At 34.3% G+C, this 14094-nt stretch overlaps 1 protein-coding gene across 1 annotated transcript in view; it reads right to left on the bottom strand.

Annotated features, from left to right (window-relative positions):
* Positions 1-14094, bottom strand: part of MALRD1 (MAM and LDL receptor class A domain containing 1) — a 678818-nt gene that overhangs the window by 114419 nt on the left and 550305 nt on the right. Inside the window, exons 35-36 of the mRNA XM_024253733.2 lie at positions 13768-13893; positions 5740-5806 (exon numbers count right to left, since the gene is read on the bottom strand). Coding sequence (XP_024109501.2) covers positions 5740-5806; positions 13768-13893 — 193 coding nt within the window. The remainder of the gene's footprint in view (positions 1-5739; positions 5807-13767; positions 13894-14094) is intronic.

The following is a 14094-nucleotide window of genomic DNA, read 5'->3' as shown; positions in this document are numbered from 1 at the left end:
TTCTGTTCTACTATTTCATTTTCTTCTTTAGGGACTCCAATCATATGCATGTTCTTTTTCTTCCACTTTAACTACTTTCTCTTTGATTCTCCTTATTTTATCTCATTTCCATTTCCTTATTTTTCCACCTTTGTTAAACATTTCTTAATACATTTACATTTGAATATATCATCGTTTGAAAATGATAATTTAATCTTTACTTTTTCAATTTCATTTTTTCATGAGTTCAAGCAATTCGGTTAATTCAGCCAATTTATTTCCTGGGGTTCAACTGATTCTTACTGTTTTTTTGTTTTTTTTGTTTGTTTTTTTTTTTTACCTATTTTTATACTTAGACTTTAAACTTTTAAATTAAAGTGTTGCATGTATTTGTTTTCAAATATCCCCAATTATATGTTTTATAAATAATATTTAATTTAGCTTGGAATTGGAGTTCAAGGTCTTAATGTATTTTATTTTTTACACCATGTTTCTTTGTTGTTTTTTGGGTGGGGAGGGGAAGTGTTCTAACTGAATTTTATTTTTAAAAAAGGCCTTGTATGAATGAAAATTTCATTTGTCTCTTCATTTGATGAAATTTGAGATAGTTTACAAGATTTTTAATTTAAGAGCACCCTCTTCTGTCATTGCAGTAAAATGGAATTTCTTTAATAGATGATTTTTTTTATTTTTTTGGTAGTTGCTCTATCCTATAAACTAGAGAGTAATTTCTTTTTAGTATAATGAACACATCATATGCTTACTCAATACTTCTTGTTGCATACATGGAAAATCCCCCACTAATTCTTTTTTGAATGGTAGTTTGGGTTGTGGTGAGGTCATTTTCTCATATTTCAATACATTTCAAGAATATATTTCAATGTATTGATGCTTTTCTTTGAAATTTCAGGACTTTACATTCATTCATCATTTATTTTGTGAGCACATATTGAAATAACTCTTGCAATGTCAGTTATTCATTAGGGATGGGTCATGAATATGTACTGAAGACATGATGTTTATTTTCTTGGCCCATGGTCTTCAAAATTTTTGCCCAGGAACTCTCCAAAGGAGTTTTTGAAAAATTTCATAGCCCCTTTAATTTTAAGTCAAAATTAATGTTTTTCAGGTTAATATTAATCAATTGCAAAAGATAGAATTTCCAGGTTACTGTAAATGAAACTGACATCACTCTCTTAAATGTGGACATCAAAAATGCAATTACAATGGTGATTGAATATACGTCATCTTTCAATACAAAATACCTAAAAGTTTTTAACAGTTAGACATTTTAATTGGGAGCTAAACATCAAATATACATGGACACAAAGAAGGGAACAACAAACACTGGGGCCTACTTGAGAGTGGAGGGTGGGAGGAGGGTGAGGATAGAACTGCTACCTATTGGGTACTATTCTTATTATCTGGGTGATGAAATAATCTGTACACCACACCTGTGAGACAGCAAACCTACACATGTACCCATGAACCTAAAATAAAAGTTAATAAATAAGTAAAAAAAATTTTAAATGTACCTCTCCTCCTTAAACTAATACTTTGATTTCTCTTCTTGGCATATTTTTATCCTAATCTATTTTATACTTTAAGGTCTTTGATTATATTATTAATCTTTTTCTGCCACAAAATATAAATAATATTTTATTATTATTATTATTATTATTGAGACAGGAACTTACTCTGTCACTCAGGCTGGCGCGATCAAGACTCATTGCAGCCTCTACCTCCCAGGCTCAAGCAATCCTCCTGCCTCAGTCTCCCAAAGTATTGAGACTATGAGGGTGAGGGTGAGCCACTGAACCTGGCCCTTATTTGGATGAAATGCTTTTTATTAACCATGACATTTTTAAGTTGTCACATTTGTGAGATAGTAATTTAGTTTTGATATTTTGAACAAATTATCAGATCAGAAATATAAATTCTTGCAAAAGATAAATAAGAATTAATAGCTAGAAAAACTAGCAATGCAATGATGTCAGTATATAATGTTACACTTTACAATAGATGTTTCTTTCAGAAAAGCAACTGATCTGTTGTGCTATTATTTATTCCTTTCTTTCCTCTTTTGTGTTAGTTTTAAACATTTTTCATTCCTGTTTCATTAATTTATATAATGTATAATTTGTAAGAAGTCAGCATATTTTATATTTTTTCAATGACCATAATTGTTGGAGGTATCCTTAAAAATGAAAACTAGTAAAAAGTTGGGCAAAACAAATTCTGATCATCATAAAGAACAGAATTTTACTGGAAATGCATTTTTTAGATAGATAGGGCTGATTTTCAACAGGTAGTTTTGTAAAACTAACACTCATAAAATATTGTGGAAACGGAAGCAAGAGAGGAGAGGAGCCAGAAGGAGGAAAAAGCGACCCTCCCTGGCTGGAATCGGCTTCCCAGAAAAAACATCACCTATGTTGGATCTAAAGGATGAAAAGGCATCCTCTGGGCAAATAGGTTAAACAAAGAGAAAGTTCTAGACGGAAGGATCAGTTTATTCAAAGCTTGGAGAAATAAAGGAACATGGCCTGTCCAGAAAACTGGTCTTTTAGAACACGTGAACTTCGTGATGCCTAGGAGATATCCAAATAAAATCTGAATGAGATCTGGCGTCCTGTCGGTGGTTAAATCTAAGAATGCGAACTCTGGTCTGCTGGTAAGCTGTATTCGAAGTCTACAGATTTTATTCATAGGTCCAAGGCTAGACAAGATTAGAGAGTGAGCGAGTGTAGACAAACAGAAGAGAAACTGCAAGCATCGTCTAACGTCCCAATATTTAGACAACAGGAAAGAAAAAGAATGGGTGAAGGAGAGTAACAGGCATGGTCAGTGATATCCCAGAAATCAGGTAATGAGAAAGGGCAATCCACTGTAAACACTGCCAAGACAAGAAGGTGAAAAGTAAAGATTATCACTTTATTGTAAATTCCAGGTTAAAGTGCCTTTTTAATATAAGGGGTTTCAAATTTACAAGAAGAAAACAAACAACCCCATTAAAAAGTGAGCAAAGGACATGAACAGACATTTTTTGAAAGAAGACACACAAGTTGCCAATAAGCATATGAAAAAAAGGCCCAACATCACTGATCATTTAGAGGAATGGAAGTCAAAACCATAGTGACATACCATCTCACACCAGTCAAAATGGCTATTATTAAAAAGTCAAAAAATATCAGATGCTAGCAAGGTTGTGGAGAAAAAGGAACACTTATATACTGCTGGTGAAAGTGTAAATTACTTCAACCATTGTCAAAGCAGTGTGGTGATTCCTCAAAGAGCTAAAAACAGAACTACCATTGGACCCAGCAATCCCATTACTGGGTATATACCCAAAGGAATATAAGTTTTACTATCATAAAGGCACCTCCATACGTATGTTCACTGCAGCACTATTCACAATAGCAATGACGTAGAATCAATCTAAATGCCCATCGGTGGTAGACTGGATAAAGGAAATGTGGTACATATACACCATGGAACACTATGCAGCCTTAAAAAAAGAATTAGATCATGTCCTTTGCAGGAACATAGATGGAGCCAGAGGACATTATCTTTAGCAAACTAACGCAGGAACAGAAAACCAAATACCACATATTCTCACTTACAAGTGTGAGCTAAATGATGAGAACACATGGATGCACAAAGGGAAACAACAGACACTGGGGACTACTGAAGCATGGAGGGTGGGAGAAAAGAGAGGGTCAGGCAAAATAAAAAATGAGTACTAGGCTTAGTACCTGCGTGATGGAATAATCTGTACAAAATCCCCCATGATGAGTTTACTTAATAAATATTTAACTCAGTAAATTTTTGATAAATAAAACTACATATGTAGGTTTGTTACATAAGTAAACTTGTCATGGGAGATTTTGAACCTAAAATAAACCTTGAACCTAAAATAAATGTTAGAAGAATATATAAGGGATCTAGGAATTTAAAATTGTGTGTATGTGTGCTTGTGTAAAGAAAAATATATCTAAATGGATACAAACCTTACTACTACAGTGTAGGATTTGAGTGTCAAGAGTTCCACTTTTTGCCTGATAAACTACTGTATATTTTAAAAAGACTCATGACAACCCACATATATTACTTTTTTAGTACATAATTTTAAACAAAGAAAAACTTGAATGAAATGGCTAAGCTATTACAATACGGAGAAAGTTTCAAAAGTCATTTTTTCATACCTACATTCTAGACAGCACTAATTCCAACATTTGTTTGCATTGATGTTCATTATAGTTATTTCACTATTTGTAAAGTATTATTTGCTATCAAAAATAATACTTTAGGATATTTGATTGACTTTCTTAGCAGTGAATTCCTTTCTACATTTTTCTCCATTGACTTCCTTTCTTCTCTCAATTCTCTGTCTCATCTCCCTCACCTTAGAGTTCTCCCATTTGAGAGAAGTCTAAGACTTCACCATCTGGATTTTAATTTTTCAAGTTTATTTAAGACCACGAGAGTGTTGCCAAGAATGTAAAGCTCTTTTCTTGCTCTTTCTGGGAGTTTTCTGGCCTAACTGTCAGGATTAAAGTGGACAAAAATCAACCTCTTTACTGTAAGCAGTTGACATTAAATAATATTATCTACTCAGCTGATATTTAATAAACTTTTTGGCATCATTCAAACTTCTTTCAGGAGATTTTAGAAATTAATATTATGTATCCTGTCTTTCCATCAAGTAATAATTTCTGATAAATCAATTTCCATGGAAACTGATATGGGGAAAGTATAATTTTGTTGACATATTGAGAAATAAATTATGTAAAGCATTGAAAGAGAAAACAATTCCAAGAAACTCATTAGTAATTACATTTCAACAATATTAAACTAAAGCAGTGTCTAAATATGGTCCATCATAAAATTTTTGTTATTGTTTTAATTGGTAGAATTTTTTATTTTTTTAGGAATAAATTACTTTTTCTAAACTATGTGTGTTGATTAAGACAGAAATAAGGACTCAAACAACTATTAATCATTGTCTTTCAGATACCTTTGTGTGTTTTGTAATGACTTGAATAGCAACCTTCAATGAGTTTTCTAATAAGGAAAGTGATATATCCATTGGTCTGCTAAATTATAAAGGCATAAACACAAATATAATGAAATATGCATCATTTCCTTTGGAGTTTTTGAAACTGTTTTGCACAATTCCCCAAAGTGTGAGAGAAGAAATCAAGCCATCTTTGATATGCAATATAAATATTTCCCCAAAGAAATCACAAGGCCTATTTTTGTTTACTCTTGCTTTGAGTATGCACATGTATTTCTTATCTATACCTTAACTTTACTTATAAATACCCACTGCATAAACCAGCAAATGATATTATTTATAAATTAATTTCATCCTTTGTTAAAGAGAAATAAGAACATTGAAATGAAAAGAAAAATACAGACACAAAGTTCATCTGAAATAGAAAGATATATCAGAAAAAAACTTTTAAAAACCTGACAGAAATAATAAATGCAAGGAATAGTGAGTATTATTAAAATTATATATTACACATATAAAATGTTGAAAAACATGCACAATCATAATAAATAATAGATATTTCTCTGAAATGCACTCACATATTCCTTTACCTTATTCAGACAGATAAATGCAAATAGTGCCATTATCCACTATTTTTACCTTACTAACCACAAACTGATTGATGCTCTATTATATCAGCCTATAGAAAAATAAGTAAGCCAGCTCCAAAAAATCTTAAAAAAAAATTAAACAATGCTTCTTACCGACACATAGGACCATTTTTCTCCACTACACAAGTCCCACCATTTCTGCAGTAATTTAATGGACATTCTAAAAAGAAGCATCACAAAGACACCAGTTAATTATAAATAGTATTAGGAGGAAGAAGAAGATATCACTACTTGTCATTACATTAAATCTAATCTCTGAGAGTAAATTCCTTTCCAGGTGCAAAAAGCAAAAGAATTCCCATAGGCTACTTTCCTGTACTCTCTTCAAATTTGTTCACTGGCCCCTGCTGCCCTGAATGTGTTCATGCCCTTCGCGTGCCTGAATAATCCGCAAAAAGAGAAGACTTTTAAAAAGTTATTTACTTGTTTAATTTTTTAATTTTTATTTATTTTTTGCCATTCTTTCTTTCTCTCTCTCTCTCTTTTTTTTTTTTTTTTTTTGAGGCAGGGTCTTGCTCTGTCATTCAGGCTGGAATGCAGTGGCATAAACACAGCTCACTACAGCCTCAACCTCCTGGGCTCAAGCAATCCTCCCACCTCAGCCTTGAATAGCTGGGGACACAGGGGCACACTACTACACTTGCCTAATTTTTAAATTATTGTAAAGATGGGATCTTGCCATTGTTGTCCAGTCTGGTCTTAAACTCTTAGCCTCAAGCAATCCTGCCACCTTGACCTCCCAAAATGCTAGGATTACAGGTGCGAACCATCGCATCAGACCTCTTTTTTTTTAATTGACATATAATAATTTTTCATATTTATGGAGTACAAAGTTATATGTATATAGATAGTGTATAGTGACCAGATCAGGGAAATTAGCATATCCATCATCTCAAACATTTATCATTTCTTTGTGTTGAGAACACTCAATATCCTCCTTGGAACTATTTGAAACTGTACGATATATTATTGTTAACTATAGTCATCTCACAGTGCTTTAGAACACTAGAACTTCTCCCCTGGATTGGGTATCATCTACTTATTTAGAATGTGTCTGCATGACATATTTGTGATGACAATAAAGTGTTTTGTTAACTGAAATATTTCTGTAGTTCTACACAACAGTCCTCATGTCATGGCAGGCAAAAGCCTTTTTTGATAAGTCACTCACTTATGAGCATGCAGATGTCCTACCTCTGCATCCATGATCAATGTCAGTATAACTCAAATTTGTCCCTGGTCCTCCTATTTCACTGCTTGTGTCGCTCTCTAGTTCCAGTTTAACAAGAGCATTTATTTTCAAAGGCAGTTTACTTATAGGTTAAAAAGAAGCTAAATATCTTCATAGAGTAACTACCGTGAGAGTGGTTAGCACAGTTAGCTCCTGATGTTGTGTTCATATGAACTGCCTCCTTATTCCCTCATGAGACATCTTGACCTACTAAGGCCTGTCAAGTCCCCTATTCAGTTAAGACCCAAGTTGCTCCTAGGCCTTTTGTTTTTACTTAACGCATTGCAATTGTACATATTTATGGGGTATAATTCAACACCTTTCTTGCAGAATACCAGTCCTCCCTTGTTGGGTTACTTTAGCTCCAACACTTGATTAAAATTTCCTCTGTCTTTAATTTTAATTGAACAAATTTATTCTGAGCACCTATAAAATGTCTGGCACTGGGCTGGGCACTGGAAATATAATAATAACATAGACATCTTAGTATAGTTGTTCATACTGAGGGCACAGGAGCCCAATTGCTCTTCTCAGCTCAATTTATTAGCTGAGTAGTATTGGGTAAGGTAGTTAATCTCTCTGTGCCTCTGTTTGCTTTCTGTAAACAAGGTTAACAAATAATAACTATCTCATAGGGTTGTGAGACTGTTAGAAGAACAACCAGTTCATAGTATGAGTTTAATAAATGTTGACGTTAAAAGATATACAGCCAGGGTTCCTGCTTCTACTGTCCTTCCAGATGAAAAAAAAAAATGTGAGTGTGGCATTAAAATGCAGAATGAAATTACTCTATTGGGATGGATATTCTAAGGGTGATGGGAACACCAAGAAGAGCACTTTGGTCACATTTGGGGAGTAAGACAAAGCTTTCCAGAGAGAATCAGCAGCCATTTATTTGGGCAGTAGTGGTAGTGTGTGTGTAAAGGTGAGCATAAAGATCCAGAGGCCAGAGAAGAGGGTGTTGCATGTTTGAGGAACTGAAGACAGCCCAGACTGGTTGAATTGCTCATAATACAAAGATAGTGTAGAAAAAATTCAGAGACACACAGTTTCTGGGTCACACCAGCCCAGCAGGGCCAAGATTTTAAGAAGGAAAGTGCCATGTTTCATGTGTTAGAATTCTGGCTGCAGTGTGTCAAGTCAACAGAAAGACCAAGACTAAAATTTGGGAGCCCCATTAAGAGTTTTTTTGGTAATAAACTAGCAAAAATATAATGGTTGCCTGAACTAAAGGATTAGGGAGGGGTTGGGGGTAGAAAGTTGTCGAATTTTTAAGAGATATTTAAATATTGGGATTGAAACATCTCGGTGACTATTTGGAAGAGTCGAGGATAATGTCCACACTTCTGGCTGGGTCATTGGCTAGTTGGTGGTTTCATTCACCGAGGGGGATTTATGGAGAATTAAGATTTTTAAAGGAAAAGATAATGTTATATTTTAAGTGCATAAGGGGCATCCAAGTGGAAGTGACCCAACCTGTGGGCATTGGAATTTGCAGGTCTGAACCTCAGATGAAATATTTAATATGAAGTAGAGATATAGATTTGTGGTCTTTCTTCATATTTTTTTTTCTGCCTTTTAGATAGCACCACTGTTCAGGGTTTTTCCTCAAGTCATTTTGAGATTATTGTTTCTGGTACATAGATATGCTCCTTGTCTTTGATAAGCCCAATCTTAGCAGAGACAGAGAAAACATTTACTAGAACAGAGAAATGATGATAATCATGAAGGATAGTGAGAAAATAGAGAACTAGAAATTTTATGTAAGCAATACGTATTGAAGTAAAACATACAAGGAAAGGGTGGCATGAGAGAGTAGCCTGTTAAGCAGTGATAAGGTTTGGTTCTGTGTCCCCATCCAAATCTTATGTCAAACTGTGATCCCCAGTGTTGGAGGTGGGGCCTAGTGGGAGGTGACTGGATCATGGGAGTGGTTTCTAATAGGTTACCACCATCCCCCTAGTGCTGTCTCATAATAGAGTTCTCATGAGATCTGGTTGTTTGAAAGTGTTTAGCACTTCCCGCTCTCTCTCTCTCTCCTGCCGGCCAAGTGAATATGTGCTTGCTTTGTCTTCCATCATGATTGTAAGTTTCCTGAAGCCAGCTTAGAAGCAGAATCCTGTCTAACCTGCAGAACCATGAGCCAATTAAACCTCTTTTTTTTTTTTTAAATAAACTACCCAGTCTCAGGTATGACTTTATAGCAGTGTGAAAATGGGTTAATAAAGGCAGTCATTGCACACTAGAGAAGGGATAGCAGGCATTAAGAAAGAGGAAAGCAAGGAAGGAGGGAAGTTGCCGTTTAGGATCAAAACTGAAATATATCTTGAGTCTGGCAACATTTTTGGTTTAAAAAAAAATCAGCAATTTGTTTTCCCAGGGATGTATTTCCCATCTTGCCCTCCCTTAGTCCTCCTTATTTAACTAATTACATAAAACAGGGGAGTAAGGTGCCAAAGATGAGAGTAAGGAGCTCCATACCTCAGGACTGGGGGGCATGCTCCTCTGAACAGAACAAACATAAGCTCTCCTTTACAAATAAGGAATTTGCTGGTTTGACTGAAGAATAGCCACCAAGATGATAAAGCATAAATTGGTATAAACCTTGTTAGATAAGCTGTTTTATTGTTATTTTTGATCTTAGGTATAATTTCAGTCTTCCTCAAATATGGATTCTGTTTTATTGAAAAATGAGAAGAGTGTCTGAGACTGCAGAGTATCAGAAAACAAACAGTACAGGAGAGCTGCCCATTTTTGGGTGGGTCATTCATATTTAAATTTATTACAGAAAATGAAACATAAGCTTGCTTTACATCAGAATGATTCTGTGTGAATCTAAATACGCATTTTTATGCTGTATAGTGGAGCACAGTGCAAAGAACACAGATGTTCACTGGAACCAGAGGTGAATCCTGTTGTTTTGCAGGGCAGAAAACTCACAGTTCATCTCTGTGATAAGATTTTATAACTTTCTGCTTTAAACCCAGGTTCTTTATCCGTAATACAGAAAGACACAGCACAAAGTATTTTCAGCTTTGATTTACTCAAAACAATTTTAAGCAGAGAGCAAATGAAACGGGGAAGGAGATGGATATGGCTAATTAGCCATGAAGAGGCTGAGTATTCCCAAGAGATAAGTAGATATAATTCCCAATATGGGAACTGGGAATCTATGGGATAATATTATCATTAGCAGAGGTTCCCAATCTTTAGCCACAGCAATGTCTCTCTGGTTTGTACCCCTTTGTGTTGGTTATTATGAATATGTGTATGGAGGCCAATACAATTCACAACTGATTACACAGAAATATCATTCTGAGTATTTCACATTGAATCCCATTCTGATATATGTCAGTGGAAAAGTAGGAACATGCATATAAAAACAATAGTAACTTTAAAACTTAAATATAAATAATTTGCAAGTAAGCCCTCATTTTTCCCCCTTAAGGTACATAGAGACTAGGGAAGTGACAGGTGCTATATACTAGTTTGCTGGGAAGATTGATAACCACATGAGTCCTGGTGTACCCTGATGATACCTGGCTCAGTCATTTAAGAGTTATGGGACTTTGAGCTAGGTACTCTAAGATTTTTCATGTAGAAATATGTATGATATCACTTTCTTATAGGACTTCTAGGAAGGTGAAATTAAATTTCTTAGAATTTTTATACTAGTGAATGGTGTGTATAAGGTATTAAATAATTGTTCTCAATCATCTTTCTATACTGGGGGGGAGTATTTGCATTGTCTATGAAACCTAGTTTCCTCGACCTTGTTCTCTCCATCTTCTCCTTCTTCTCTTCCTTTTCTTCCTTTGTGGTTATAATCACCATCACCATCACCATCACCACTACCATTTACGTAAGGCCCGCTATGTGTCAGGGACTGGCCTAAGAGTTTTACATGTGTTATCTCACTTAGTCCTTCATAACATTGTGTCTTATATACCATAATTATCCTCATTTTGCAGAGGAGGAAAGTGAGGCCTCAAGTGGTTCATGTAACTTACTGGAGTTAATAGCAAAGAAGCATCTGAACTAGAACTAAACCCTGGTCTTCTGACTCCAAAGCCTGTTAGAGTAAAAATGTCAAATGATTGGCTATTTAGCTCAGAATTTCTACAACGCCTTGCAGTTTTTGATGCTGTGGGCATACGAACCTCTTTAAATCATGTGGCATTTATGTACTGTCCCAGATAAGTATGCATATACACAATTATCTGCATATAGTTTGAAGATATATATACAACCTAGGAGTCTACCCGAAGATTTTGTGCAACAAAGCAAGTCTCAGAGGGAAGAGATTATTCTCTTTATCTTGAAATCCTGGCACAGGGACTGCAGGAAAATCTATCAAACCTCAAAAGTTGATATCATAGAAGCAGAGAATAGAACAGTGCTTACCAGTGACTGGAGAGGGGAGGAAAAGGACAGGCAGAGGTTGGCCAGTGGGTACAAAGTTACTATTAGATAGAAGGAATAAGTTTTGGTGTTCTATTGCACAGTAGGGTAATGCATAAATAATAAGATATTGTATATTACAAAACAGCTAGGAGAGAGGCTCTTCGACGTTCTTACCGCAAAGAAATAACTAATGCATGAGGTGATGGATAAGCTAACTACCCTGATTTGATTATTATACAAAACATATGCACTGAAATGTCAAATTGTATCCCATAAATATGTACAATTATAATGTGTTAATTAAAAAATAATAATAATAATAATAAACAAACTTGAAGTAGCTCCACATTACTTGCCTGAGAAGTGTTTGTGTTTGTTTTGGTTTGTTTTTTAAATACTTCTGAGACTTTATTAAGCTGCATCATCATCATCATCACCACCATTGTCAATATTTATTATGTTAAGTATTATATTTATAATGTCCCATCCTACAATTTTACATTTTTAGTGTCCTTTCCCAATTCTCCTTCAAATGAATGATTATCATAATTATAGTTTTGCCTTAGCATAAGCTTTATTAACCTCTACTACCACAAATGACTAGAAAAACACTTTCAGTTTAGATTTACCCAGACAAATGCTGGCCAATAATTTCTGGTTGCAAAGCAACCAAAACTTGAAAACAATATACTTTTATAATATAAATTAGGCATGAACAGGATTCATTGACATATATGTAGCCTGCAACATCCATACAGTGCCCGAGCTTAATGTTTTTGTTTATGACTTAAACCTCAAGGTAGGTGAGGCCAGATTCTGACCATGGTGAGACCACTATGGGAATTATTGGATGCTGTAAGGATTGGGTTCACAAAAGCCTATTAAATGCTGACCTTAAAAGAATATAATGTTGGAAAGAAAGAGTAATGTGTAATGTACACTGACAAATCTTTAGTGTGGGTCAGGCTTAAAGATATCTTAAAAACAGAAGCTTGGCTTTATTATATTTGATTGACAAGCCAAAAAGCATACAACATGTAAACAGATAAAACATAATATAATAGGGATTTTATTTCTGAAAACTGTATTTCACTAGTTCTTTATTTTACTCTAACCCAATAGCTGTGTCAACATGACCTACACTTTGTAAGTGAACTGTAAACATGACTGGTGAGTGATGAAAAGGGATGGACACAAAAATGTGTTCTATAGTACTACCTACAGATTGTCTATGGCTGGGTATGAATGACAAGTCTTCTGTTTTTCTGATCCTGTATTTAAAAGTAGATTATATCAAAGAAGATAACAGATTATAACGTATTATATTTGTGCTCATATAGGACCATGCTGAAGATAATCTTGTCTTTATGTAAATAAGTTTGGGTCTGGCATAAATACTGTGTCTTAATAGTGTCAAAGAATGGAGCTATTCAGTAATGGCTTTCTTACTCTCTGGAAAGAAAATAATACTGGTATCTCATCTGAAGTACATGCATTCTGAGTGCAGAAAAAGTGACAAAGAGTACCCATCTTTGCACATTTTATGGGGCCAGATCTGGTCACTTTCTCATTTGCTTTTGTACTCATAAAATGCAGTGGTATGTGAGTACTCACCTCCAGTGTATTAAAAAATAAGACTTTTTCACAATGTGGTTGGATTACAATTATCATGCTTCTACCATATATCTCATAAAGTTCTCCTCTCTTGAAAGATACAGAATATTTTCCTAAATAGTTTTGATATAAAATATTTCCAACTTATTTAGGAAATTTCACTGAATATATCTCTATAATTAATTTACATTACCTTTAGTTAGGACAAAATCATATTACCTTTAATGGTCTGTTATTTTATACATCCCCTATGTGAAATAAAAAAATCATTTACTCAGGAGAGATGTTAACAAAGGGCTACAATAAATTAGAAAATTTTAAAGCAGTTTTGATAAAAGTATAATGACAGATATATACTGTCAGTTCTTATGCTGTATAAATGTTCCAAGGTCAGAAGAAAGAAAAATGTTTAGAAGTCAAGCTAACGTTTAATAAGTTTACTATTAAATATGTAACTAGATTACGCAAATAGAAAACTCTTCTAAAGAAGTGGACAAAGGAAGACCACAATTTAAAAATAAAATAATAGCAGTAGATTGTATAGGGTTGCCTTACTATAGAAACCAAGCAATTTTCAGATGAGAGATTATTAAATGCTAATAATCTTAAATTACATTGCGTTAAAATTACATATTTGATTTTTCTTTTCTTATCAAACATTGTGTAGAACTAGCATGAGCCCATTATATGTTTATAATTTTTTAGACATGTAGCAATTAATGTCAACATTCTTTCTGCCCCCAAACGAAGAATAGAAATTCAATTATTCCACGCTTGCCATTATTTAAAACCTCAAGTTTTAATATTTTCATTGTGTTGCAGGTTAAGTTGCTGGTTCATATCACAAGACTATTTGAATGGAAATGGGGTACCTGAGCAGCTGGACTCATCAAGCTGGAAATCCATGCAGTCGGCAAAACCATCACAGCGCTGGTGGGCTGGGATACAGCTGTTAGAGGAGGCACACACCAGAGCTCCATTAGAACAGCTCTTGTTGGCTGCAAAAAAAGGAATAATGATCAGGGATGCAAGCATGAATTTTTTTTGTCCCAATGAATTCTCACAACAAAATAATATAAAACAGTTTATTATATTACTCTTGATTTTTTCTAGTCTGATATTTTAGAACACAGTTCTTTTTGAAGAATATTTCAAATGGATTAACTTAAAAATTTCTGAAAGAAAAACCACATTTGCCT

Source organism: Pongo abelii, chromosome 8 (assembly GCF_028885655.2).
Source record: "Pongo abelii isolate AG06213 chromosome 8, NHGRI_mPonAbe1-v2.0_pri, whole genome shotgun sequence".
In the NCBI taxonomy this organism is placed as follows: Eukaryota; Metazoa; Chordata; class Mammalia; order Primates; family Hominidae; genus Pongo; species Pongo abelii.
This window is presented reverse-complemented; position numbering and strand designations above follow the sequence as displayed.